The sequence below is a fragment of the Polypterus senegalus genome, chromosome 1 (assembly GCF_016835505.1).
Source record: "Polypterus senegalus isolate Bchr_013 chromosome 1, ASM1683550v1, whole genome shotgun sequence".
Taxonomy (NCBI): domain Eukaryota; kingdom Metazoa; phylum Chordata; class Cladistia; order Polypteriformes; family Polypteridae; genus Polypterus; species Polypterus senegalus.
In genome coordinates this window covers 285,251,448-285,278,022 of record NC_053154.1, presented here as the reverse complement: position 1 = coordinate 285,278,022, position 26,575 = coordinate 285,251,448, and the positions used below count along the sequence as shown (strand labels likewise).

Sequence of the window (26,575 nt, the reverse complement as noted above, 5' to 3'; positions counted from 1 at the left end):
ATGTGCAAAAAAGTTTTCCAAATTTATTTTTCTTCATAAAATTGCTAAAAATAGGTAGATTAGGTAGGTTATTAAAGAATCTAATGTATTCCTTTCAAAGGGGAAAGTGGATCTTTGGCAAGACCTGGCCAACCCTTAAGTGAAACAAGCCTCTTTGGCACCTGACAGATGTTTTCCTGATATTTCAATAGGTTAAGTAAATTGCTCTGGTTGGCTGAGCTAGAAGTAATTTCAGAAATTGACAGAGATTGCAGATAGAGAACTATTAGCTTGTTTTTAACTGTTACATTAGAGTTAGGGGGACTGTAGAGGGGACTGGGCGGTCTCGTGGTCTGGAACCCCTGAGGATTTTATTTTTTTTCTCCAGCCGTCTGGAGTTTTTTTTAGTTTTTTCTGTCCTCCCTGGCCATCGGACCTTACTCTTATGTTAATTAATGTTGACTTATTTTAATTTCTTACTATGTCTTTTATTTTTCTGTTCTTCATTATGTAAAGCACTTTGAGCTACATTTTGTGTATGAAAATGTGCTATATAAATAAATGTTGTTGTTAATGTACTTCTATACCATCAATGTTGATTATTGGAAATTATACATTCATATTAATTACAAAGTGAATTATTATGTGCTTTTTAAAGAAAGATTCCACCCAAATACAGATATATCTATATATGTTCATATTAAAAAAAAAAATAAAAAAAATAATCCGTGTTTTCATACAGAATAGGGATAACAATGTTTCTGATGTCATTAGGCATCTATGGTGACCAGAGCTGGATAACAGCAAACAATATTAAAAAGTCCATGAAAAATCTCATATTACCCATGTTGCTTAATCCAGATGTCAGGTCATGCAGTCATAACATCAGAACATTTCAAACACATGTATTTTTATTAAAATGTTCAACCATTTCTGGAAAACTCTCTCGTGAAAATGGAAAGCATTCAGACATGAACGTGCATTTGAAAAGAAGTCCCGCCTCATGTAATGTTGAGGAGTCCAGCCCAGTAATAATGCGACATCGAAAGTACCATGTACACTTAGAGAAATGTACAACTAAAGATTAAACCTTTAAGAAACGTGAATGAAAATATTACCAGGAAGAGAATATGCCACGTACGGAGCTTGTGTACATCTGCGATGCTTCAACAACCAGAAGGTCTATTCAGCTGTGCAGTTTTACAGCCTGCCGTTTAGTAATCCTGAGGTACTCCAGTTGTGGCTCATCGCTGTGAAGATAAATGTAATGATGGGAGGAGGGTCTTCAGTTCAAAATGCTTGTTCCATTTTTGTTCATGAAAGTATTTTCTGAAGGTGGCTTATATAACAATATTTTAGTAAAAATGAATGTGTTTGGAATGTTGTGAGCATATGAATGGATGACTGACATTTGGGTTATGTGACACGAGTAACGTGGTTTTGTCATGAATGTTTTTGATAGCATTTGCTGTTGTCCAGCCATGGTTACCTTAGGAGCTTAATATATCAGAAACGTTCTTATCTCCATCATGATTTGTATTTATTACTAATAATACTGTGTAAGTTACAGAACATGATTACAGCATATACAAAATGCTTTTCTTTCATGTATCTTTCCAGATGCAAGCTTTTGTGGCCAAAGCCCATGGCTAAAAATTTACAATACGTGAATTTACATTGCATTTATGAAGTACTCAGATCATTTGAAAATATTTACATTTTACCCAATTAAATTTAAGAATACCAAAAATATAAAACATGCAGATGCATACGGTATATATTGTTTTTTGTATCAGTATACTGCTGCTGGATTATATGAATTTCCCTTGGAATTAAAGTATCTATCTGTCTGTCTGTCTGTCTGTCTATCATGATATTTTCACTGCGTCTGTCTGGGTTTTCCTTTAGATTCTCTGGTTTTTCTCCCACATGTTTTATTATTAATTCCAAATTGGCCTCTGTGTGTGTGAGTGGGCCCTGACACTTATTTTTTTTCAGATGTAAGGAATTTCTTTATTTATGATACATTTTAATGAACAAGTTTACAAATAAAGGCAACAAAACATGAAAAATAAGTTACAAGAGTATAGAGTAGTTTGGATGTACAGAATGTATCTAAGATTATTTGAAAACAAGACATTTTAGGTGTGGATGTATCCAAATTAGCAATTTTTATGAAAACAGCCTTTTCCATTTGTGGATCATATGTCATTGGTAGTTAGCAATGACTCCTATGGGTTTGTAGTTGGAAAATTTTAACTTTATTGTTATTTGAGGATTTTGTTTTGTTTTGTTTGCTCTGATTTCCATTTCACAACAGCATGGTATGAGCCAGCTGGTTTGTATCAAAGCTTTCTCTAGCTATTACGGAAAATCATTTTTGACTATATTTGGCTGCCAAAATTTCCATGTGCCAGTACTTGCCAATTTTCAATTGAAACAAGATTCAATAGGATTTTTTTGTTTCATTTTAATAAATTATGTAAGAGTGAGCTGTACCTTACAAATAATGCTGGAGGTCACCTCAGTGTTTTTATGAAGTCCCCTGTGAAAGAACCGTGGGTGACAGTTTTGGGAAAGGCTGCCCTACATATTAAGAAAATAAGGAAACATAACCTGTTGTTAGTGTGAAAATGCTGCTGTAATTTTATTGAGCTTATGGTAATTGTAAGAATTTATTTACCAGACTGACTTTTCAAGTCTTAGCCATTTGAGTCTACATAGTCTTGTTCAGATGCATATGTATAAATAAAACTATTTTAACATGCAAGTGTTACCTGGATTATTGAGCATGCATCGAGACCAACATGCAAGTGCTGCATGTGCAAACTGGGAAGTGAATTATATTATAAAAGAGTGCATCTGATATGCCTATAAAGTAGTTGTCACATATGGTGCTTCCCAGACTTTGTTTTATATAGTGCTTTTTTATGGTGAACAAAAACCATAACACATGCCTTATAACATGTTATATTACACATTTCTACAAATGCTGCATGGACAGGTTTCAGTATGTGACTTGCTTCTATTCACATTGTTACCACAAGTAGGCAATACTGAGCCCTAAAGCACAGACACAATGTTACCCAACACAACTCTGGATAAAATTTAAGGACCTTATTTCTCACCAGTACCTCTTTCTTCCCTCATGGTGAGTGTCACCCACTGCCTCCTGACTCTAACTCCCTGAGGTGAGCTGCAGGCTTCTTTTAAACCCACCCCAGGATTGCTTTCGGTGTGATTACACTGGTTGTCCAAAATACTTCTAGATTGTGTGGAGACCAGGACAGTCCTCTCTCGGCAGTGCCCTCTGGCAGCACACAAGGACTCCCGTTCCCATTCTATCAGCCCAGAAGAGCACTGCCACCTGCTGTGTGGGGGAATAACCTGTTCCTGGCATCCACCTTCCCTCAATCCATCTAGTATTTCTTATTACCAACCAGGACTAAGATTGTAGGGCATAGAAGCATAAAAAAAAAAATCAGTCTCAATTCAGTCGGGAAGCCTGTCCGTCCTCATTGACACTTAAACATGACGAGTCAGTTATGGTGATTTAGAAGGTATACTTATGTTTATAATATATATAATATAATATAATATAATATTATATAATATATATATATATATATATATATATATATATATATATATATATATATTTAGGCATGGAGCTGGACAGTTTGACATCTGTGGTAGAGCGACTGGCACTGAGCAGGCTCCTGTTAATCATGAAGAATCCACTGAACAGGATCATCTCCAGACAGAGGAGCAGCTTCAGCGACAGACTGCTGTCACTGTCCTGCTCCACTGACAGACTGAGGAGATCGTTCCTCCCCCACACTATGTGACTCTTCAATTCCAACCAACACTATTCAAAGTTATTGTCTGTTTTTACCTGCATTTTTATCACTCTTTAATTTAATATAGTTTTTTTATCAGTATGCTGCTGCTGGAGTATGTGAATTTCCCCTTGTGATTAATAAAGTATCTATCCATCTATCTATTGATCTATCGACACTGCCTATTTGCATCTCATGCCTTTGGGCTCACTGGCAACAATTTTGTTACCTCCTTTATATCTTCTCTGTGAATAGTGTGAATAGTTGTTTAGATTTGATTATTAGTCACAACAAAAACATTAAATGTGCTATAAAGACATGTAGTGTTGCCTTATTGCCATATATCACAAAGGCAACATAAATATATATATTTTTTTTACATTTTACCATCAGTAAAGCAGACACGTACTGTATATTATGCATTCCAGAATGTACATTTCACAGACAAGACAAAACACTTAAATCAGAGCAGAGCACAGTCTTACATAGATGACCTTTGGACTTCATACCATAATTCAGTCAATGCAAACCATACATCTAAGTCATTGTGAGGCTTTGAGCAAGTCTCTTAAACTTTCTGTGTAAATTACCACAGCAGATTACTATACAGTAGCCACTAATTCATATTTGGGGCCATAGTGACCACGGCACAAGGTAGAAAACAACCCTAGTCAGAATACCAGTCCATTACAGAGCAGATTCACACACAAACTTTAAAAGACTTATTAAAGTTGAAGTTAAAACTGCTATCAACAATTTTGCTGTAGCTGTATACTTGTAAATTGCTTTGGAGTGGTGATCACAATGTAATCATATAATATAAAATCATTGTTTTTAAGAATAAGCAGCACGGTGGTGCATATCCATTGTCTGGTGTTTGAACCTTGTGCCTGGTTTTTATATATGCAGTCTGCTTGTTCTTCCCATTTCTTCAAGTGTTTTTTTCTCAGTAGTCAGGTTTTTCTACCACATCCCTGTGTATGTTGGGTTCTAAAACGAGAGTGTGTAATTGTTAGTGTGGATATGCAGTATATGTAAGTGGGCCCTGTGATGGATGAACTGGTGCCGCCTTCAGGATTGCTTCCTGCCTTGCACAGTACATAACCCTGATTTTGATTAAGTAAGTTTGAGAATGTGGTTTTATATTTTAAGAATATATTGCTGCATCCATTTCTATTAGCTGGAATCAGCCATACAACAATTAATTAATGCCACTTGGTCTTACCCGTACTTACTGTCCAGGAGCTTCTGCTGCTTCCCAATAAGAGAAGAAGACTGATGCTGGGTGCCTTCCAACTAATGACCACTGGAAGTAAACCTCAACAATTAGTTTCATCCAGTAATACAATGTGTGCCCCACCTGAAAACTGCTGAGTTGAAGTTATGGCCTGTATAGCAAAGAGCTGTTGTAGTTTTCACTAAATATGAAAGTGGGGCACAGCTTATCCTGGAAAGCACAGAACCAAGCCACATGTCCTTAACATATCATTCATTCAGTGGTTTCCTAAGAAATGTAGGCCATTAATAACCCTAACAAACTAATCCATCACTGTACATACCAAATGTATACTCTGCATTATAATCTTTGAATGCCGGAGGCAAAATCTGAGAAATATAAGACTAAATGAAATAGAATAAACTTGAAGAAATATAAAAAGAAATTGTACAAATTCTTATGAATGTCTGTCACTACCAGACTAGTTTACCAGCATACTACATTATATTTATTCCACTTCTGTTCTGTGATCTGTGACCAGCTATCATCTAGTGGCTCCTATTAGATAATATTTCACTTTGTCACCCATTGTACCAAATTTGCTGCCATAAGTCGCTTCATTCCTCTGTACAGCATGTGCACATTTACAACTGCTGTCTAAAATTACTGTATCTCCAAATTGTCATGGACTGATAAACTGGTGTCATTTAGCATTGTAATGCAAGGTCAAGTCAGTAATTATTAGATTAGATTAGATTAACTTTATTAATCTCAAGGGGAAATTCACTTTTGTGATAATTTTATTAGGACAGGCTATACAGCTTTCCACATGCACATATGTGTCTGTGGTCACTGTAGTGAAGTTTTGACCTTGATCAGTCAGTTTTTCCTGTTGTATATTCTAGGAACAAACATGGCCATTTGGACCACAACAAAAGCAGCCTGCAGTGATTGGATTTATATGTGCTGAAGGTGTACCGGGGCCAAAATCTGGACAACATGGAAATAGTGTCTTACCTTGGTGTTTGCATACGGATTGAAAAAATTCTAAAATGATAAGACGAGTGGGACCCCAGTCCACGTACACTACTGATGACAATACTGAGCAAAGCTGTACCATGATTCCAATGAACAGATGAGGATTTTAGCCCCGTACACCTTCAGCCCATAAAAAGCGGATTTTTGCTCACTTCCTTTCTTTGGTGCAGGCGGAGAGTGTTGTGGCCATGTTTATACTTAGAAAACTACAGGAGAAACAGATTGCACAAGGTGGAAACTTTACCACTGTGACCACAGACACACTATTTTTTGCATGGAAAGCTGTACAGCTAGCCCACTCTTACATGTTGCTTTTATGACAAGAAAAAGAACCAGGTAAGAAATCATATAAATTAGTCATAATTAAAAGTATATGGTATGGTGGCTCATGGATCCAGCTTCCTGGAGTAGAATCCCACTTCTAATCACAAAGTGGCATTTGCATGCTTCTCCCATATCTTTATTGGACACCAAACTGGGTATTCCAGTCTCCTCCCACATCCCAAAGATGTGTGTGTGTTAGGTTAATTGGCTATTATAATATATGTATGTGGGCCCTGTGGTGTCCTTTCACCTCGATTCAGCAGGAACAGGCTGCATCAAGATAACTAAGTGAGTTAAATGTTCATCCTTCCATTTACTCAACCTGTTTTTCCAGTTAGTTAGTTCCAGTCCTTGAAGCTTTTGTGAATAAGGCCACATCAGTACACTTATATGTTTTGGTTTTATTTTTTGTTATTCAGGTTCTACTTCTTTCTCTGCACCTTTTCCTACTTGTGGGGTTAATGTGCTTGATTAATATTCTTCATTCACCTCAGTGTTGCACTTCCACCCCAGTCAGGCCCTTTCCTTTCAATTCTTCATTTACTTTATTCACCCATCTCTGCTTTGGCCTCCGTCACTTTGTCTTCCACTGTAATTCCATTTCCATCATTTTTTTGTCCACAAATCCATTATCTCTCCTCATCAAATGTCCATACTACTTCAGTCTACTTTCCTGTACTTTCTTAGATATCTCTCCCACTTTTGTTGTACCTCTGATTGTCTCGTTTTTTTTATTCTGGCACTCATACACTCTCCTGTGCTCTCTTTAGTGCCCATGTCTCAGCTACTGGTCATTACTGGTCTTCCCCCATCTTAACAACCTTTCCTTTTGCCTCCACCTTCTTCAGCCACACAATAGTCCTTATATCTTCTAATCCTACCATTTATCCTAGATGTTTAAATTTAGACATTCTTTCTAATTGTTATCCCTGCTGGCTAACTTCTGAATCGTGATCATCATTAAACCTCATATATTCTGTCTTCCTTCTTCCTATTTATCTCTCTTCCAAAGCCCTTCTTCATTCTTCCAAGTTCCTCACCACCTTCTCTTTTCTAGTGCTACATAACACACAATGTCATCAGCAAAAAACATTCACCAAGGAGATTGTTGTTTTCTTATCCCATAACTCAATACAGCCATTGCCTGATCAAAGAGGTAACGACTTAAAGAAGAGCCTTGGTTCAGACCTACTCCAACTGGCATCTTGTCTGTTACCCCAGCACTGGACAGTCCTCACCTACTTCTCTGGTACTCCTTTTGCTCTCATGCACCTCCACACCTCTTGATATGCCACTCTATCATAAACCTACTTCAAATCCATAAGCACCATATGCAATCCTGTCTGTTTTTCTCAATGCTTCTCTATGAGCTGACTCACTATAAAGACAGCATCAGTTGTTCCACTCCCTGGCATAAAACCAAATTGCTCCTCCCCTATTGTAGGCTCTTCCCTAAGTCTTTTTTCTGTTTTCATTGTACAGTATGTGAGATCAACTTTATCCCTCTATAGTTTTTCCTAGTATACCTCTATGGTTTTTGTGTTTCTGTATATTAACACTATAGAGTATAGTAATACTATTTATTAGTCTAAGAAACAAGAATATGTAATGAAAATACAGTAGAATATGCCATAGAGGGAGGTCCTTACATTCCGCGAAAGTCTGCCGGTTAGCTTGTAGCTTGGCATTTTGTTTTATGTTCGCCGGAGTCTGGTATTCAGTACATTTCAAGGCCAGCAGTTCAGCTTTTAGGACCTCCCTACATATTTGAGCGTGCCACTTGGAGAAGCTGCCTGAGACACTGTAAGCTCTTTCCTAATTCCTGTTTTTTGTTAGCGGGCTTACTTCATACACAGGAGAGAACTTGTGTCAGGGTGGGTGGACCTCTCTCACAATCCAGCTAGCATTTTGTTAGACTTTTTTTTTCCTTGGCAAGATTGTTTGTCTAGGGATCAGACATGATGACTGATTTTCTCCACTTTGAGAGCTAAATAATAGCCATGTTTTACACATTTTATATACCTGATGACTATCTTTCTTTCGGAAACTATGTGATAGTGAAACTAGTGATGTTCTATTCAAGACAGCACCACTCTTCATTTTTTTTCTTGCCTGCTCCAGTACTTCTTTATATAGAAATAATAAAAAAGCCAGACATTGCTTATATACAATGCATGCACTTAAAGCCCAAATGTGTTTCAAAAAGGTAAAGCAAAGGTAATAAAGTACTGAGAAGTAAAAAAAAAAAAAAAACAAAAACAAAAATGTTATCTTTTTTTCATTTTGGAAATCCACTTATGGACGGATTTTATGCGCACTCCTCACGATATACTGGCTCCCCTTACCCATGGCTGTTTCTGTCCAGCTCTGTTTTGCCTGGAGCTGTTACAATAGGCCCAGGTTTCTGTAACCCTGAACTGTATAAGTGGGTTTGAAAATGGGTTGATGGATGAATGGCATTTAAAAAAAATTATCCAAGCTGAACCTATTGCTTTGCTGTGAATGATTGCCTAAACACATTAAGCAGTTGTCAGAAACATCATATGAAGGCTTTTTTATTTATTGTTTTTGATGTCATTTTTTTTTATCATCACCATCACCGCTTTCATTCTCTGTATCCTGAAGAGGTTTGGGATACCAAAATGTTTAGTTTAACCTGATCAGGCCAACCTACTCTCAGAACCTTCTTCATCCCCTCCTGGGCAATGCCCAGGCACTTGCAGGGCAGCAGAGAAAGAGAGACACCCTCATAAGTGTATTGTGGGTCTCGCTCAGGCCTAATCCCAGTGGTCCCTACCTTGAACACCTTTGGAGGTAAGCACCAGGAAGGTATTCTAACTTCATGCTCAAAGTACTTAAACTGGCTCCTCTTGACCTGGTGAGGCAGCAGTTCTACTGCTGGTCCTCCCGTATTTCTGATCTCCAAAACTAATCATGGAGAGCAAGCCAGAAACCATGTCAAAAGGAATGTCATTTCAGCCAATATTTACACTTTCATTCAGTTAATAACCAACCACAGCTTGTGAATATACTGTAGGTCAGAAATGGAATCTACACTGACCATTAAATTAACAGTTTAGGGACTTGGCTCCTAGGGGAGTCCAGCACGCACATTGAACAGACTCAACCCGATTCCCACACAAATACAGGGACTGAATGACATTTACCACTGGCTGAGTAAAAACATATTCTAAAAAGTGACTCCCACAAGATATTAATGGGTCATAAACTTTTTCTAATCGTATAAAGCCCATGTGGGGAGGATTAGAAAATGCCCATGACACCTCACATATGTCTGCCTAGGTAAAAATTTGTTCCACTATCCTTTGGTCAGAGCAGAATTCATATTGTCCTTTCTAGATCTGATGTTCAGCTATTAGACAAAGTATCTGTTTTAGTAATTTGGCAGTAGGCGATGAAGAGTCTTGTGCTGACCCCACCTTTAACACATAATTGAAGAGACGCATCCATATTTCTAGTTGGATCTCATCCATCCTTACAGCTTTGTCACTATAAAGCTGTTTAATCAATGCAGAAACCTTCGCCACACAGATGGATACAACCCCAAATAATGTTACTGGGACTGACGCCTCTGGGTTTGGGAGTTCTTCAAAATGTTCCTTCTGCCTCACAGCTACCATTACAATACCCGTGCGGAGAACAGCCTAGGTGACATCTTGCCTGCTTTCCCTGAGTTGTCCAGTGACTTGCCAAGAATTTTTTCAAGGATTTTCAAAAATCATTCTCTTTCTTTGACCAAATTCCACACATACATGGGCTTTTTTTGACTGCTGTAAACACTACATTTTTGCTATTCCAGTACCTCCAAGCCAGACCTGGAGAATCTCCTTCTGACATTGTATAGCAAGATAGCCACCATGACAGACACTAACTACCCTCTAGCCATTCAGACGCTACATATCTGATCTCTTCTGACATTCAGAAGTTTCTCCAGAGGGGGGAGTTAAATTTATTCTGATCAGAGGCACCCACTACACATTTTCGACATACCTTTAGTGTCTATATAGGTCTTCTAGGATGGTCCAGTGGGCACTCTATATGCTTGAGCCAACTCAACACCAAGTGGTAATTAGTTGACAGCTTGGCATCTCTCTGTCTTTACTGAAAAGTCCTGAATATTGGGCATTAGATCAGATGAGCCTACCATAATGTCGAATCACTGACCTCTCAACCAAGATAACCTTTTTACCAAGTACTTTTATGTGGAACCTTGTGTTCAAACTTGGTGCTCACCATATGGGTTCGGTGCAGGCAAGCTGTTACACCTCCTTGAATAGGGACTTAGTAAACTCCAAATCTAATACATCTGAAAAGGCCAAATGCTGTGAATAGTTATCTGATGCATATAAGCAAACAACAGTCAATATTTTGTATCTTTGCAAGGCTAATTTGCTTTAGGTGGATGGGGAGTAAGTGGTCATCTGAGAGACTGTGAACCAGGAAGAGAGAGAGCTATTGCTGTACATATCATAGTAACACCAGTGGCTGGAATGAGAGTGTCATAGTCTGATCATTACTGGTATATGCTCATTTAGTTCAATTATTTATTTTTATTTATACAGTGGTCTTTTCCTTAGCCAGATAAAGTATTTCTAAGCCATTGGCATAGAAACTATTTCTTTAGTAAAACTGTCATGAAGTGTACATTGGGTATAATTCTGGCTCTTACACTACTATATTGATTTGTACATTGTTCTTATTGTTTTAGACTTGTGTTTTGTGTTGTGTTAATGTTGAAGCAAATAAATTTCTTTCTGAAGATAGATGGACAGATAGATAGATGCGCACAGATAGATGGATATCTATGTACAGTTACTGTCTGGCTGGCTGCCTGCTATATTTTGCAAATACTTTCTAGGAAAAAATTAAACTATATTCATTCACTAGTTCATTTGAGAAGCCATATGACAGGTTATGTTCTGTCCATACTGATGTGAGTGTCCTATTAATTCAATCTTAAATGTATTTAAAAATAAATTGGCTCATTGCAGATCTACTGAGTTTTTCTGCTTTCTTTTCATTCCATAATCATTCTGCAAGTGCACACAAGATGCATGAAGTTTAAACCCACCAACTCCCAGCTGAGGAATGCAGGAACTGGCAGTAATTTATTGGGGAGTTTTCCTAAATGCTGAGCAAGTAAGCTTCCCCACATGCCAACAACACTCTGTGAAATGAAAAAGATGGAAAAAATAAACTTTAAACTTTTCAGCTATAGGCATTCACATTTCCATTAAAGTATTGTACAGTAACGATCATCAGAAGTTTTTCATTGAACAGTCACATATTTAAGTGCCTAAAGTATGCTTTCTGGTGTTCTTGAAAGCTAGACATCATCTGTTATCAATATCCTTAATAAACATGAGACTGTCATTATTAAATTGTTAAGACTGATTTTTTTATTTTTTTCCCTCTCTCTCCTTGCTTGGGAGTCTTATCGTGCCTGGCTTTTTATATTAAGGTTGTTGTGGTAACTGTGGTATCTATGTGATGTCTACACATGATGTGTTTTAAAATTCAATAATGAAGTCATTTTCTAAGGTTTGCTTTTGCTATAACTGCAGTGGATTGCTGTTTGTATTTTATTTTAATTTTTTTTTTCATTTTCTTTGAACTTTTTTACAGTAAGCTTATTGCTGACAAGCTCATTTTATATTTTGTAGCAGAATGCAAATAGAGAAAATCACTATATAAATGTAATTATTATTATTATTATTGTATATACATGTTTGGAGTTTGCAGGTTGTCCCCATGTCTGTATGGGCCTTCCAACAGGTATCCCCCTTTACCAAAGGTGTGATAGATTCATTTTAACTTTAAACTGACCCTGCATATGTTTGTGTATTTGAATGTACTTTTTGATGACCTGGTGCCCCATCCCATGCCCAGTGTTTCTGAGACGAGAATGAGCTCCAGGTTAACCTGAACTGTATAAGGAGATTAGAAAATGGATGGATACATAGCAATATCAAGTCATGCTTCATTTCTTGTAAGCTGCATGGAATTTGACTTTGAATTATTTTAAGTTTCATTGTTTTCATTTCTCATATCTCAATATACAACCTTTAGTTAGTTAATTATATTTATGAATCCTTTCACAGTGGTTTGTATTTAAAAATATATAATAATATGAAGTAATTTGTTAATGGGGTGAATATCTACAAAACAATAAATGCTGTTTCTTTTGATATAATTTCCCCAAACCTTGACTTGCATGGTTCTCACTGTGAGGCACACACAGTTAATTAAGACAACTGCAGTTTGGAATTGCTATACAAGGTAGGGAAACAGTAAGCCAAAATAACAAGTAGGGGTGAGGGGTGTTCCCAATACCGATATTGGCATGGAAGGAGAGTCTCGCCAGTGGGTGGTATAACAGAAAGATATGATAGGTGGTCTAGACAAAAAAGAGTCAGAAATACTTACAAGAGAAGAGAGGCAGTGGTGGCTGAGACAGGAAGAAGCAACCAGGCCCTGTCTGGCAGGTGGTCTGACATTCTGGGGGGGTTATATCTGACATAAACCAAGGAGCTGAAGTGAGGCCAGTGGGTAAATGTCCGAGCCAGAAACACATCTGGGTCACTAGAGGATACTCAAACCTAGATGAGAAAGAATTGGGTTATTAAATCACCTCTCTAACAGTGTAGGTGTCTGTTGAAGCCAATGGAAGGCTCAAATGTTCAGGACCCTAGAAGCCACTAGAGGGAGCTCTAGCTTGTTGCTTATTGTGTAAATACTATAACTTGAAGATTTCAGTGAAAGGTTTTACCAGCATGTGCTAATCATCATTGGAGTTGCCAGTTTGTGTAAAAGCACTTGTTTGGGGAAAAAGTGCAGACTTTATGCCAGCAGTTATAAGACTGTTGTATTAATAATGTAGTAGTGCTAACTGTTATCTTTATGTTAAACATTACAATTACATTTTTTTTTTATTACACTTCATAATTGCTATCTGAAAGCTGATCTGGCCATTCAGTATTTATTTGGTATTATGCATTATGGTATTGTTTATCACAATACGCTTTTGCAAGGCTCTTAGCTGTAATATTTGCCATCTTAGTTTCCATGGTGATGCAACTGTTTTAAGTTATCTTGCATCAAGTATGAATATATTTTTTCTGCAAATGTTTTTTGTCTTTTTTAGCAGATTCTACAGATACAGATGGCACATTTATTCTGGTGCCATTATAACTCAAAAAGTGCTAAAACACATCATTCATCTGCATTCCCTGTTTTTTCTTCCTTGTGCTTCTGACAGTCCAATGAGCCATGGAATCTGGTACACTGGTGCGAGCTGTGTTTGATTTTCGTCCCAGCGTCCCTGAGGAGCTGCCTCTCTTCACTGGGGACATCATCGAGGTCCTTGGCATAGTGGATGAATTCTGGCTGCTGGGCAACAAAGATGGCGTTTCAGGTATATATTGCTTTCCTCTTTTAAATTACAATTGAAAAAAACTGTGTAAGTCTAAATGCTGGAGTTAAGAATACAAAGGAGAAAACATACCTCAGGCATAGAGTGTCATGTTATTTTCAGAAACCAAATATCCTATACAATAGAACCTCATATTGCTTTTTGTTTTAGATCCCTCACAGTATAAAGCATATTAGCCGTTTCTCGATGTGGAATGATTTTTTTACTTCTTACATTAAATATGGGTCTACCCCCTTTTATTTTATGTGGCTAATTATGATGGAAGCCATATCAGATTATTTTACAAGCTAATGCAACCCAGTTTGTCAGGACACATAGTTTAAATATTAGTCCTGGCTAAGTAGTAATATGTATTTGAGGCCATTATTAGCCCTGTGGCCAAAGGGAATGTTTTTTTTAGCTTAGTGGAATAACACTCTAGTATGAAGGAAAAAGCAGTACAGTACCTGTAACGAAAATTCAGTTCTGCTGTTGTACAGTAGCTTACCTTTACATTGATGAGAGTGACTCTTTCTTTAACCCACAACAAAGTGCAGTCCATATTTTATATATTTATTTTATGAATAACAACTTAAAAGAACTTAAGATGAGCAGTATATTATTTCAGGCCAGCTTGGCAGCTTGCTAAATGTCTTACTGAGTTAGTGGCGAGACGTGAACTTGTGAGATTGTGACTTGAAGTTTTATTTGCCTCATGTATCTAGTACCTGTGTTCTTTCGGTAACAACACAAAAAAAAGAAGCAAATAAATCCAGATATTCGTGATACTTACTATCCTCCTCGGGGGTACTTGGTGTTTAATACTTCAGCACAGTCTGCCTCACCACAAAGGTACAAATAGTCAGCTGTTTTTTCTCAAGCTAAGTCAATACATAACTAAAGTAAATAATTGCTCGCATTGTGTCCCTTGCAAAAAGAAAATAAATGAATTCGAGAATGCAGTGCCACTGCTTTAAATATATATGAAGTATGAAAATTAAGCAGGTTGACAACTGGTTTGCTAACAGATTTCTGGACAATAAAATGAAACAGATAATTAACATTTCCCAAGGACACTGATATGTATTGAAGCAGATTGTTTAATGATACAGTTATTGTACCAAAATACCTCCTAGCTGGACTTTTCTATTTAATGCTCACAATATTTCAATTGGAATCACTTTCCTTTTTTTTTTTTGTTCACATGTATATTTGTGGCATTTGTAATAAAGTCTGTCACTCCTTGCCTGTCTGAGTGCAAACTTGCTAGCATTTACTTTTCTACTTCAGCATATTTTTCAGTAGTTAATTATGATTGCTATTGAAGACTGGCATCCTACCCTGGGTTAATTACTACCTTGTGCCCGGTGCTGCCAGTACAGACATCTCTTACCTGGTTTGATTGCATCTGTCGATTTTCACAATTGCTTCTAGTTCACAATGTTGGGATGTTGTGGTGGTGACTATCCCAGGAGCATTAATTGAAAATGATTTAACCCTGAATGGGAACCAATCCATCACGGGGCTCAACACAACACACTTTCTCATACTGAGCCAATTTAGTATTACTAGTTTACCTAATCTGCCCTTTTCTGTGACAAGGGGGAGAAAATCAGTTTACCAGGGGGAAATTCTAAAACATATATACTATTTAAATAAGGACTCATCCAGGATTTAAACCCAGTCTCTTGGATTTATAAGGCAAAATACTTAACCACTGGTCCACAATGTCAGATATTGATTTAACTGAAATTAAATGAATTTAGTGCTTGTTAATTTATTGAAACAATTAATTTAGGCTGATATCATATTACATGACTTTGACTTAGAGAGCATGTTGTACTTAATGACTGTAATTGCTGGATCTTATTGCCACAAGGATGTCAGGTTACATAACTAGAAAGGGCAGGGAGTGATGGATTACATGGTTCCCTCACAACATCGTAGCTCAGCTTCAGACTTACTATTGTGTGACAAAAGTACTGTGAAGTCAACATGTTTTGGCAGCCAATCAGTGCAACAACAAAGACGAGATGCTAAATTGAGGTTTGTTTCCAAAGTTTCACACTCCTGTCCTATGTTTGTGTGGTGTGGAACATACATTTTGTTTAATTTCTTGACATTGCCATTACTGTTCTCTGTTCTTCTTTTCTTTGTGTGTTTGTTTTTTTTTTGTGGACTTGGTTATGCTGTTTCTCTGTTTTTGAGCACTTTGTGCATTGTAATTCTGGCTAAGTACTGATTAGCTGTCTAGTTTTGCACACACCGGAGCACACAGCTACAACTTGTGACAAAATCAGACCGGTTTGATTTTGTTGTGGCTAGTCTCTGATTGCTATAGCTGATTCTCTGGAGATTTCACACTTCATAATTACCGATGACCTGACTTGCATTACACCAATCCTTCAATCCTTCACCATTTACCTTCCAGGTGGGAAGTCCACAAGCTGGCTCCAATGAAGCTACTCCACCTCAGCCATTTGCAAGCACCATTTCCAGTCCCGGTGGCGGGAGTGCCAGAAGTGTTGGTTAGGAGTGGATCTAACTCTGAGGTTGAGGTGCCTGTGGCATTTAAACATTTCTGTAATGGCAGGGCCACATTGGTGGATGAAATCTGACTAGAGATTATAAAGACACTTGATATTGTGGGGTTGCTTTGGCTAACATGCTTCTTCACTGTTATGTTGAGGATGGGGACAGTGCCTCAAGATTTACAGAGTGGAGTGGTGGTTCCTGTTTTTAAAAAGGGTGTTTAATAAGATATGTTTCAATTACTAAGTGATCACACTCCTTAGCCTCCTTGGGAAAACCTTTGCCAGGGTTTGATTTTGTCATGGCTAGTCTCAGATTGCTATAACTGATTCTCTGGGGATGTCATTTTACATACAGTAATAGTAGATCATAGATGTGCGTTGTAACTGCCCATGGCTCACAAAGGTTTTGCACAGCAAATGAAGGCTAGAACTGAATATTGCTGGCAACATTGTGTAGAGTTATGGGGTTTTATAGTACACTGATTTCACCCATTGCATCATGTCTGTGATTAGCTGAAACTAATGTGATGAAATTGAAACAGCATCTCTGGTTAGCTGAAAGAAACATAACTTGAATAAACTGTCACTACCATTTACTAAAATATCATATCCTGTACAACTAGATAGCACATAGCTTACACAAAACAAGCTAAAAACTATTAAGTGAAAAAATAAATATTGCTGCCATATCAATTAAATAAAAGTTGAAATGTGACTTAATAATTTACAGTACTCTTTAAATACATAATTATAGTGTCAGGTGACCATAATATAATGCAATTCTCAGTATTTTTGAAGAGTGTGGTCATTAAGACTAAAACGGTTAAGTTTAACTTTTACAGGGCAAATTTTGAGCAGATTTGGCAAAGTCTAAGGAGGATAAACTGGGATAAGTTTTTAAGTGCGGGGATAGTCGAGGAGCAGTGGAACAGGTTTAAATACATTTTACATGCATAATGTAGGACAGGTACATACCTAAATTTGAAATTAGGAAATTTAGAAAAATTCTGGGCAGCATGGTGGCGCAGTGGTAGCACTGCTGCCTCGCAGTTAGGAGACCCGGGTTTGCATGTTCTCCCCGTGTCTGCGTGGGTTTCCTCCGGGCGCTCCGGTTTCCTCCCACAGTCCAAAGACATGCAGGTTAGGTGGATTGGCGATTCTAAATTGGTGTGTGGGTGTGTTTGTGTGTGTCCTGTGGTGGGTTGGCACCCTGCCTGGGATTGTTTCCTGCCTTGTGCCCTGTGTTGGCTGGAATTGGCTCCAGCAGACCCCCGTGACCCTGTGTTCGGATTCAGCGGGTTGGAAAATGGATGGATGGATAGAAAAATTCTGTAGTGGGTTAATAAAGAGTTGAAAAACAAAGGAGAAAACAACTATATATGGCATGTTAGATTGATATGTCTAATGTGAAATCATAGGGCATATGAGAACATGAGTGAAACAATTAAGAAGGATATTAGAGAGGCTTAAAGGCACTTAAAGAGGAATATAGCAGGCAAAAGATGACCCAAAGAGATAATTTCAGTATTTTAGTAGTAAAAGAACAGTCAAGGAGGAGGTGAAGTGCATCAAGAGTGGTAAAAGGGAATTAAAAATACAGACAGTGAAATAACAGATGCTGTAAACTCAAATTTTTCTGAGGTCTTCACATGTGAGGAAGTGGATAACCTCCCTGTGGTAAAAAAGACTACTGAGGATGTACTGAGTGTTTTGCAAATTATAGAGGGAGAAGTACTGTTCAGATTAAATAGGTTGAAATCAAACAATTCACCCTTACCAGATAATGTTTACCCTTGAGTTCTTAAGGTGGTTAGCAAGTACATATTTAAACCCTTGATGCATGTTTCAAGGAAGTCATTATGCACTGGGGAAATTTTGAAGGACTTCAAAATGACAAATATTGTCCAATTATATAAAAAGGGTGATGGGGAATATCTAAGGAGCTATAGGCCAGTACGCTTACCGTGCATCGCAGTTTAATTAATGGAAGAAATTTATTAAGGATAAGAGGGAGGTCATGTTTTACTAACATGCTGGAATTCTATGAGTAAGAAACAAAAGGAAATGATCAAAGTGGAGAATATTATATTTTTTACCTTGACGTCCAAAAAAAGTTTGATAAAGTGCTATATGAGAGGTTGTGAATCAAACTAAAAGAACTGAGAGTTCAGGGTGTTTGTAGGTGCAAAATTGTCTCAGAAACAGGAAGCAGAGGGTTATGATGCAAGGAACCTCATCAGAATTGGCTGACGCTAAGTGTGGACAGCAAACAGGCTTGGGCAGATTTGTGGCAGATGAAATTTAATAACCAGGTTTCCATCCAAGGAGTTTTTGCGAAAAAATATTTAGCGCTTCAAATTTTAGCTGATGGAAATGCTAATTATCGATAAAATGTTGTACATGTCGACATAATATTTTTCCGTTTAACTTTAGTGCATAAATTCCATATCGATACTTCAGATGTCACAAAAACTACATTGGAAACACTTTTTGTCGGAAAAAAGGGCTTTAACGCAAATAAATGTGTCACATGACACATTTTCACCACGTGCAATCAAAACGAGAATAGTGGTGCGGTTCGCATGGTCTGATGAAGAGACTCGTTATTTCTCGTGATGAGCCAATGTAGTAGCGGATAGGCTGGGTCTCCTGCTACTAAAAGGGGTACCTGAACTCCCTCCACATCAACTGTAGCCTGGGGGTGTCTCTCAGGATGTCTAAATAATACAAAACCGCAAAGGTAATTTACTGTGCCAGTCAAAATATTTAATAAACCGTGTGTTTCATTATCTAAACATTTTTTTCTTATTATTAAATGGCAGATGTTTTAGCATATATGAGAAATTCTCTCATTAATATTAACTTTAGTTTTTTTTGATTAAACGTCGCTATTTTGTATTAATTCAAATTTCAGTTTTAATTAAAAACCTTAAGGGAAGCAGGTTACAGTACTAATTCAGTTGTTATTGCACTGAGAAGGGATGTTGAAAGGTAGGCTCACCTGTACAGATCCGATGCTGCAAACACAGCTGCATCATGGGCACTTCCAGGAGTGCCAACGCAAATGTCTCGTTCATGCACCTGTCATCAACAAGGGCCTGGAGAACAATAGATGGCCACCCTTTGCGATTAATGTAATCGCGGTAGCCTTCCATCGGGGGAAGAATAGGCACATGTGTGCCATCCAGCGCACCGTAAATCTGTGGCACAAGATGCACCAAGGAATTGCGGTATGCAATTTCATTGGCCTCCGCTACAGTCGGAAGTCTGATATAACGCGCATTAATTTTTCTTTAATAGCGGTGCACACAGCATATACACATCGATGGACGGTAGTTTTACTAACCCCGAAAGTTTCTCCAACTACTCTATACTCGGCGCAGGTTGCCAGCTTGTAAAGGGCGATGGCAATCTGCTTTGGGTTGGAACCGTGGTCGGTGACAACCTGTGATGGCGCAACATCAGGACTGATGAATCCACACAACATCTCAAACATTGGCCGTGTCATTCTAAAATGTTGCAGCCAGAGATTTTCTGTGAAGTGTCTCCCACCACCTCCTCCCAGAAGGTCTTATTTCGTCATCTCTCCCATACCCGTGGGTTTCGTCGCACTGGGGTACTTTCTTCGAGCTCTAGGGCTATCGGACAAGCAACTGCTTCATTCTGCTGTTGTCTTCGGATATTATGTACAATTCCAATTATTTGTGAAACTGAAATAACAGTAAGCTGGCAAATTTCAAAAAACTGTCTGAATAATCTCTCCATTTCTTTGTTCCTTTGTTTAGTGGAGGGGGTGTAACGTGAAAAACAAAAGGTAGATAATTTGCGACATACACAAAATTATGTATGGAAACGGCTCAAGGGCAGATTTTTTTTCGCGATACAACAAAACTTATGCGACAGTTCGTTTTGGAGGGGATGACCTTATCACGCACACCATTTTATCGATAAAAAGCCAGTTGGATGGAAACAGGCTGGAGACAGCAAATTTCGCACATTTTTTTTTACGCATTTTCTGTTTGTCCATAACAAAACGTCGCAAAAAACTGGATGGAAACTTGGCTAGTGTAAGTAAATATGAAGTATTACACATAGGAAGGAAAAATGTTAGGTTTGAATACACAATAGGAGGTCTCAAAATCAGAAGGATTAAGGAGTCGTAGTGGACTTGCCACTATCATCTGCCAGTTTTCAGAGGACATTAAAGAGGCTAACAGAATGTTAAGTTGTATAGCACGGTGTGTAGAGTAAAAGTCCAAGAAGGTTATTCTCAAGATTTATTAGGTAGATAGATAGATAGATACTTTATTAATCCCAAGGGGAAATTCACATGTTCCAATGTAGCGACCTGTGGTTGAGTCTTAAAGTTTTTAGAGCCGTACTCAGCCGTGCACTTCCCCCAAGCTGGTCGGCCAGCGGAATGCCAGCGCCATGCACGCAGCTGTACCTAGCTCATTAAGCCAGTGAGCACTCGTGTCCCATACACCGCACGACTCTGAGTGTCTCGGCAATCATTGCTTAGATGAAATCTTAGCAATACACAGCTCTGTCCTGTTGTATCTCTTTATTAAGCAGATAGTCAGAAAACAAAGCTCAATCTCATTGCATAGCCATTGCCAGGGTCATTAACGAAGCCACCTTTCTCCTTGATGGTAACTATTTACAATTTTACAAAATAACCCAAACTCACCCCACCAGTTGAACACAAACACATACAACAATTTACAACAGGAACAATAATTTGATTGACTTGCTAATTTAACACAACAGTAAACTTTACATAAATTACCCACAATGCATCATGCCGCCAGCGCTGGCTGCCGGGTCACTACACAGAAAGAGGGTTAGTGTCCCCACAACCCTAATCTCCACAATAAAAGTCCAACAAATGTCCTGGCCGACGATGGACACGCTTCGACTCTCCTGACGTTCTAGCACCCGTTGCTATGGCTCAGTCCTGAGTCCCGTCCATCTCGGCACTGAGGGTGGATGATGGAGATCTACTGTGGTTATTCGTGGAGGACCTCGGCGACGTGGGTAGCGTCTGTAGCGGTTACTGTCGGCTGCATATTTGCTTCCCTGGACTGGGTGTTGATGTTGGTTGAACGCGACTGACCCCCACTTCCTCAAGTTGGTCCCCTTCCATCCCTCGTTCAACTGCTCTCGTCAGCTGGTGCAGGCGTGGCGATCGACCCGTCGCTGACTCCGCCTGTAGCACCTCCTCAGACTGCTCAGCCTCCCGCAGTGCCTCACTCAGATCTCGGGGTGACAACTGATGGACATGCTGGCGGAGACGCTCCGGTGTAAGGCCCCGCAGGAAAGCATGGAGGCTGCGCTCCTCCCTCGCTGCTGCCGGGAAAGTAGGGTAGCCTGTCCGTGCATCGACCCTGATGTCAGCTACGAATGCTCCCACGCTCTCACCTTCACGCCGGCGTCGGTTAGTCAGCTCCTCTCTGCTGTGCTCTTGGATGGCACGCTCTAATTCTTCAAGACTCTGTTCCATAACGGCGTCTTCTAAACAGCCTGGGATCCCACTTCTGACACCAATTTACGCACTGGTTATGCCTCATCTGGAGTACTGTAAGCAGTTTTGGTATTTAGGCTACAAAAAGGACATAGGAGCATTAAAAAGGTCTAAAGAAGAGTGCCTAGGCTGATTCCAGGGTTACTGGGGATGAATTATGAGGAAAGATTAAATAAGGTGAGCCTTTTCAGTTTAAGCAAAAGAAGTTTAAGATGAGACAGGAATTTAAAAATATTAACATTAAGTAACAAATCAAAACTTAGTCCTCCTTTTTCTGAGTGTTTTCAGACCATTTTATAGTTTATTTTCTTGCATACACTCCCAGTGTCCACATTGGTGTCCTGCCACAGTGCAATCACATATGGGTTAGGTGGACTGGCAATGCTAAATTGGCTCCTGGTTTGTGTGTGTTTAGTGTGTGTTCACCCTGTGACATACTGGAGCCCTGTCCAAGTGTTGTTTCTTCCTTGTGCCCAACGCTTGCTGGGATAGACCCTAGCTTCCCCCTGACAAACATACTCTGGATAAATGGGGTTAAGGAGATTGATGGCTGGATTTCATACATCTTACTTTATGATCATTTTCACTGTGGCATGGTTTATGAGACTTGCACTGCCATACAAAATCATATTCTTTCCTGTAGATAAGGTAGGGTTAGGTGGTAACAAGGTCATGACACAACTGCTAAAATAACAATGCACATCACAGTTCACTGAAGAACTAATCTTGCTTTGTAGAGTTAAGAGTGAGGATTCTCAAAAATGTTAAATATTCAAATTCTAAAATCATTGTTCATGTCTTAAGTTTGTTGATATATTTTATTAAGAAATTCTGTCTTTTTTGATGGCTGGTTGTAATAGATTTTTAATGTTTTATATTATTTGCTTTGACGTAAGTTGTTATATAAATAGTGATATTTGTATTTATTTACAATTACTCATTTTTTGTTTCTTTAAATTTGCAGGTCAATTTCCAAGTACCTTTGTGGAAGTTGTCACCATTCCAAAAGTAAAACGAGGAGAAAAATTGTATGTCTGCATCAGCAATTTTAACGCCCTAAACACTGGCAACCTTTGCATTAAAATAGGTCTGTGTCCTTACTTGTTGGGAATATGTAAGCAGGCAGCAATGCTTCTTTTCTAATTGATTGGCTGTAGGCAAGAATCTAACTTTGTGTGCCAAAAGGGATTATACAAACATAATATCTGTATACAGGATAAAATATTATGGGGGTTATTCATTTTTTACAGCTATTGCTTCTTTTTGAATGTGACATTGTTTTCACTCTTTTTGAGAAAATAAAATATAGAAGAGCAGGATTTATCAATAATCATGTTTGTACTCACACTGAGGTGATCACATTTTTACTTGGATGTTTAAGAAGAAACTGTCCAATTTTTATTGCTGAAGTGGAGAAGGTATAAAAAATGAAGAGGAATTGCTGTAGCCATTGAAGTAGTAGCAGTGGTGTTATATAAAGTACCAGTCACAGTGCACTGCATTATAACGTGCAGTGAATACACTTGACTTGAGCATTCCTAGTTTTCATCCTCTTTCTTTGTACATTTAGCATTCGTTTGCTCAGAGTTCCTGAGCAGCTCTTCTTTTCTTCACCCTAGCGGCCCGCTTCTTCTCTTCTTTCGTCGGCATCTTTACACGTTAAAACCGATTTGTCAGTGTTTGTGTTGCAATTACTTAGTACATTCTCTTTAATTTTTTACTTAAGCTGGCACTTAAGTCTTCAATCTGCCTCAAGAATGATTTAAGATATGAAGAAGTAGGGGAAGTGACGGTGAAGGTGGTAGGGATGAGAATGGTGGCAGTACGCATGCACCACACGGTCACCCTGCTGGCTGTGACCAAGAGTTGATTCTACAATAAAATAAAAATAAAAAGAGGAATAACCTAGGAGGTCAATAATCAAACAGAATTTAAATATTTTTTTATTTTAGAAGTTCTTAATGACATACACTTAGGAGTGGCCAATTTAAGTTGCTGTTATTACTGGATTTTTAACATTTTGCCTGAAACTTTTTTTTTTTTTTTTAATAACCTGTCTTTCACATTTCCGTGCTTTAAGTTCTAAATCTTACTTCTTCTATCTAAAAAACAGTCCACCCAGACAGTAGTCATGATTATTCTTAATTTCCTGTGGGCACATAAAAACCCACCCAGCAAATTAAAGCTATGAGTCTTGATATATCTCAGTGCGTTTAATGCCAAGTGGCAGACGGTGCTGTTTACCATGTTACATCCTGTCAAGAAACATGTCCAGGTGGTGTAAAACTAATGAATAAGATGCTGAAATCTAAACCCCATTACTGACTTGCTGTGTGATCCTTGGTAAATCACTGCTCCAGCTGTAAAAATATAGGACCAACTGCATTCATGTACCTATTATTTGTAATTCAATTTGAAAAAAATTAGACTTTCTAACCCTCTGCTGTCCCAACCAACCAGCTAGCAACTTTAGTTTGTGTTAGCTACTGATTTTATCATCATAGTTTAGGACTGATTGTAATATAATTTAGAGCATATCACAAGACTCTTGCTATGTTACTTGTTAATATAGGATTTTCTGAATCACTCAGTTTTGATATATAACGGCTTTTGTATATAATAATAACACATTAGCATAGGGGACAGTATTTATATTATTATTATTATCATTATTGTGTTTGAGTCTTACAATTATGAAGCTTACAATTATGCAGTAGTTTGTACTTGTTTTCAGGATTTCATGTTCTGTGTTGCTGCTGGACCAAGTTGGTTACCCTTCTGGGATCAATAAAGTTTCTATTTGGCACTGCCCTGCCAATAGTGAATAATGCGGTAACTACAATAATGTAGCCATGCCTTTATTTTCTGAACTCCCTTTATATGAGGTGTCATGGCACTAAAGCTCTTGTTTCAGCATGGCATAAGGCAGGACCCAATGGGTGTTTCACTAGGCATATTTGTTTATACTCACCAGACACTATTACAGTATGCAATTAACCTAACACGCATATCTTTGGGAAGTGGGAAAAAAAAGTGTTCCTCAAGAAATTATGCACAATCCTGAGGAGATTGGCTTGGCTGAAATCAGGACCCAGGTCACTAGAAATGAGAAGCTAAAGCACATATTATTCCACTGACATGCTTCCCGTATAAGAATATTTTTTTACATGTTAAAGTCCATAAATCTGGAGCCTTTTCTAACACCTTTAGATGTTAAGGTACGGACCTTCTATAGAAAAGGTACCAGTTTATCACAGGGCATTATCACTTGTCCAACAAGTCTGGAGCTAGTAATCAAACTACCTTGCAAAATCTTTGGGAAATAGGAAGAAATCAGATGATCTTAATAAAATTCGCACAAGGTGGGGACTCTATCTAGACAGTGTTGGGCAGACAATCAATTTCAGGCTTCTGGCGCTATGTGAGACAGCAGCACTAACCGCCGAGAAACTCCTAAATTAAAATGTAAAATGTTGTTTTGTGTCTGGTGGTTGTACTTAAGTCAAAAAGAAAAGTTCAAACATTCAATTCATTTTTATTGTCCCAAGAGCAAAATTTGGTTTGTCAGCAAATTTTACAGAGACCTCGACGTAACATTAAAGTCACAAAGAACACAGCCATCAAATATATATTCTTAGTACAAATAAATTTAATAATAATATAGCAGTGAGCATAATACTTATGGTGAAACATTAGATCAAACATATTACACAAAATATTATACCTATGTTTAAACCTGACTGATAATTAATTCAAATAGTAACTGTTCATCCCATGATTTAAGGTTGTGGATCCTTATTAAAATAGAATTTATTTAGAATATTAATAGCAGTTGGGATGAAGGAGTATTTGACCTGGTTGCTTTTAATCCTTGGAACCTTAAACCTGTAACCTAATGGCAGCAACTGGAATTAAAAAATCTAGTGGTTAAGTCCCGTCCAGCAGTAAACACCCTGCTTTCCTTAATACATGCTTTTTAAACCAGTTCATCAGATTAGACTTTTGAGACCTTGTTCTGTTTTAACCATAAGTAAAGACAGATTCAGTACAAGATTTGTAAAAGATTAACATAAGGGATGGACTCATATTAAAAAGACACCGTTTTCATAAACAGTAGAGGCCCTGCTGTCCCTTTTCACAGATAGCCTGTGCATTTTCATTAAAACTCAGTTTTGAGTCTATGATTGCCCCCAGATATTTATAACTGTCAACAAGCTGCACTGCCTAGTCTTTGATGATTGTTTCCTTTGGATGAATGGTGTTTCTTCTAAAATCGACTATTAGCTCTTTAGTTTTTGTAACATCATTAATAAATATATTGCTATTGCAATGAGGGTGCCTATAAATTTTGCCACAGCAAAGGTTTTTAATTTAATTTCATTGCTTTTGTGGTAATTGGACTGAAGAATACATTATGCTTATAACAACAGTTTTCTTTCCAAGTAAAGCCCTTCCTTCCTGAGTGGAGTTCAAAGAGTGCATTCTTAGCAGCTTTTTGGCTCCTCATGTGCAGTATGCTGTTTCAATCAGTAGATGTCTCACTTTGCTTGCCACTAGATATGCTTTTTCTAGTTTGATTTTTTTTCTGTGTATGCATATTTATTTATATACTGTATGTATGTATGTACATACATACATACATACATCTATATGTGTGTGTATTATGTGTTTATTTATAAAGGTGTTTAT

At 38.0% G+C, this 26,575-nt stretch overlaps 1 protein-coding gene across 3 annotated transcripts in view; it reads left to right on the top strand.

The window, feature by feature from the left end:
- The window catches only part of LOC120543152 (dynamin binding protein), a 211,627-nt gene that overhangs the window by 63,829 nt on the left and 121,223 nt on the right, over nucleotides 1–26,575 (top strand). For all 3 annotated transcript variants that reach the window (XM_039776063.1, XM_039776056.1, XM_039776047.1), the window contains exons 2-3: nucleotides 13,676–13,831; nucleotides 22,851–22,973. In XM_039776063.1, the coding sequence (XP_039631997.1) occupies nucleotides 13,687–13,831; nucleotides 22,851–22,973 (268 nt within the window). In that variant the 5' untranslated portion in view covers nucleotides 13,676–13,686. The remainder of the gene's footprint in view (nucleotides 1–13,675; nucleotides 13,832–22,850; nucleotides 22,974–26,575) is intronic.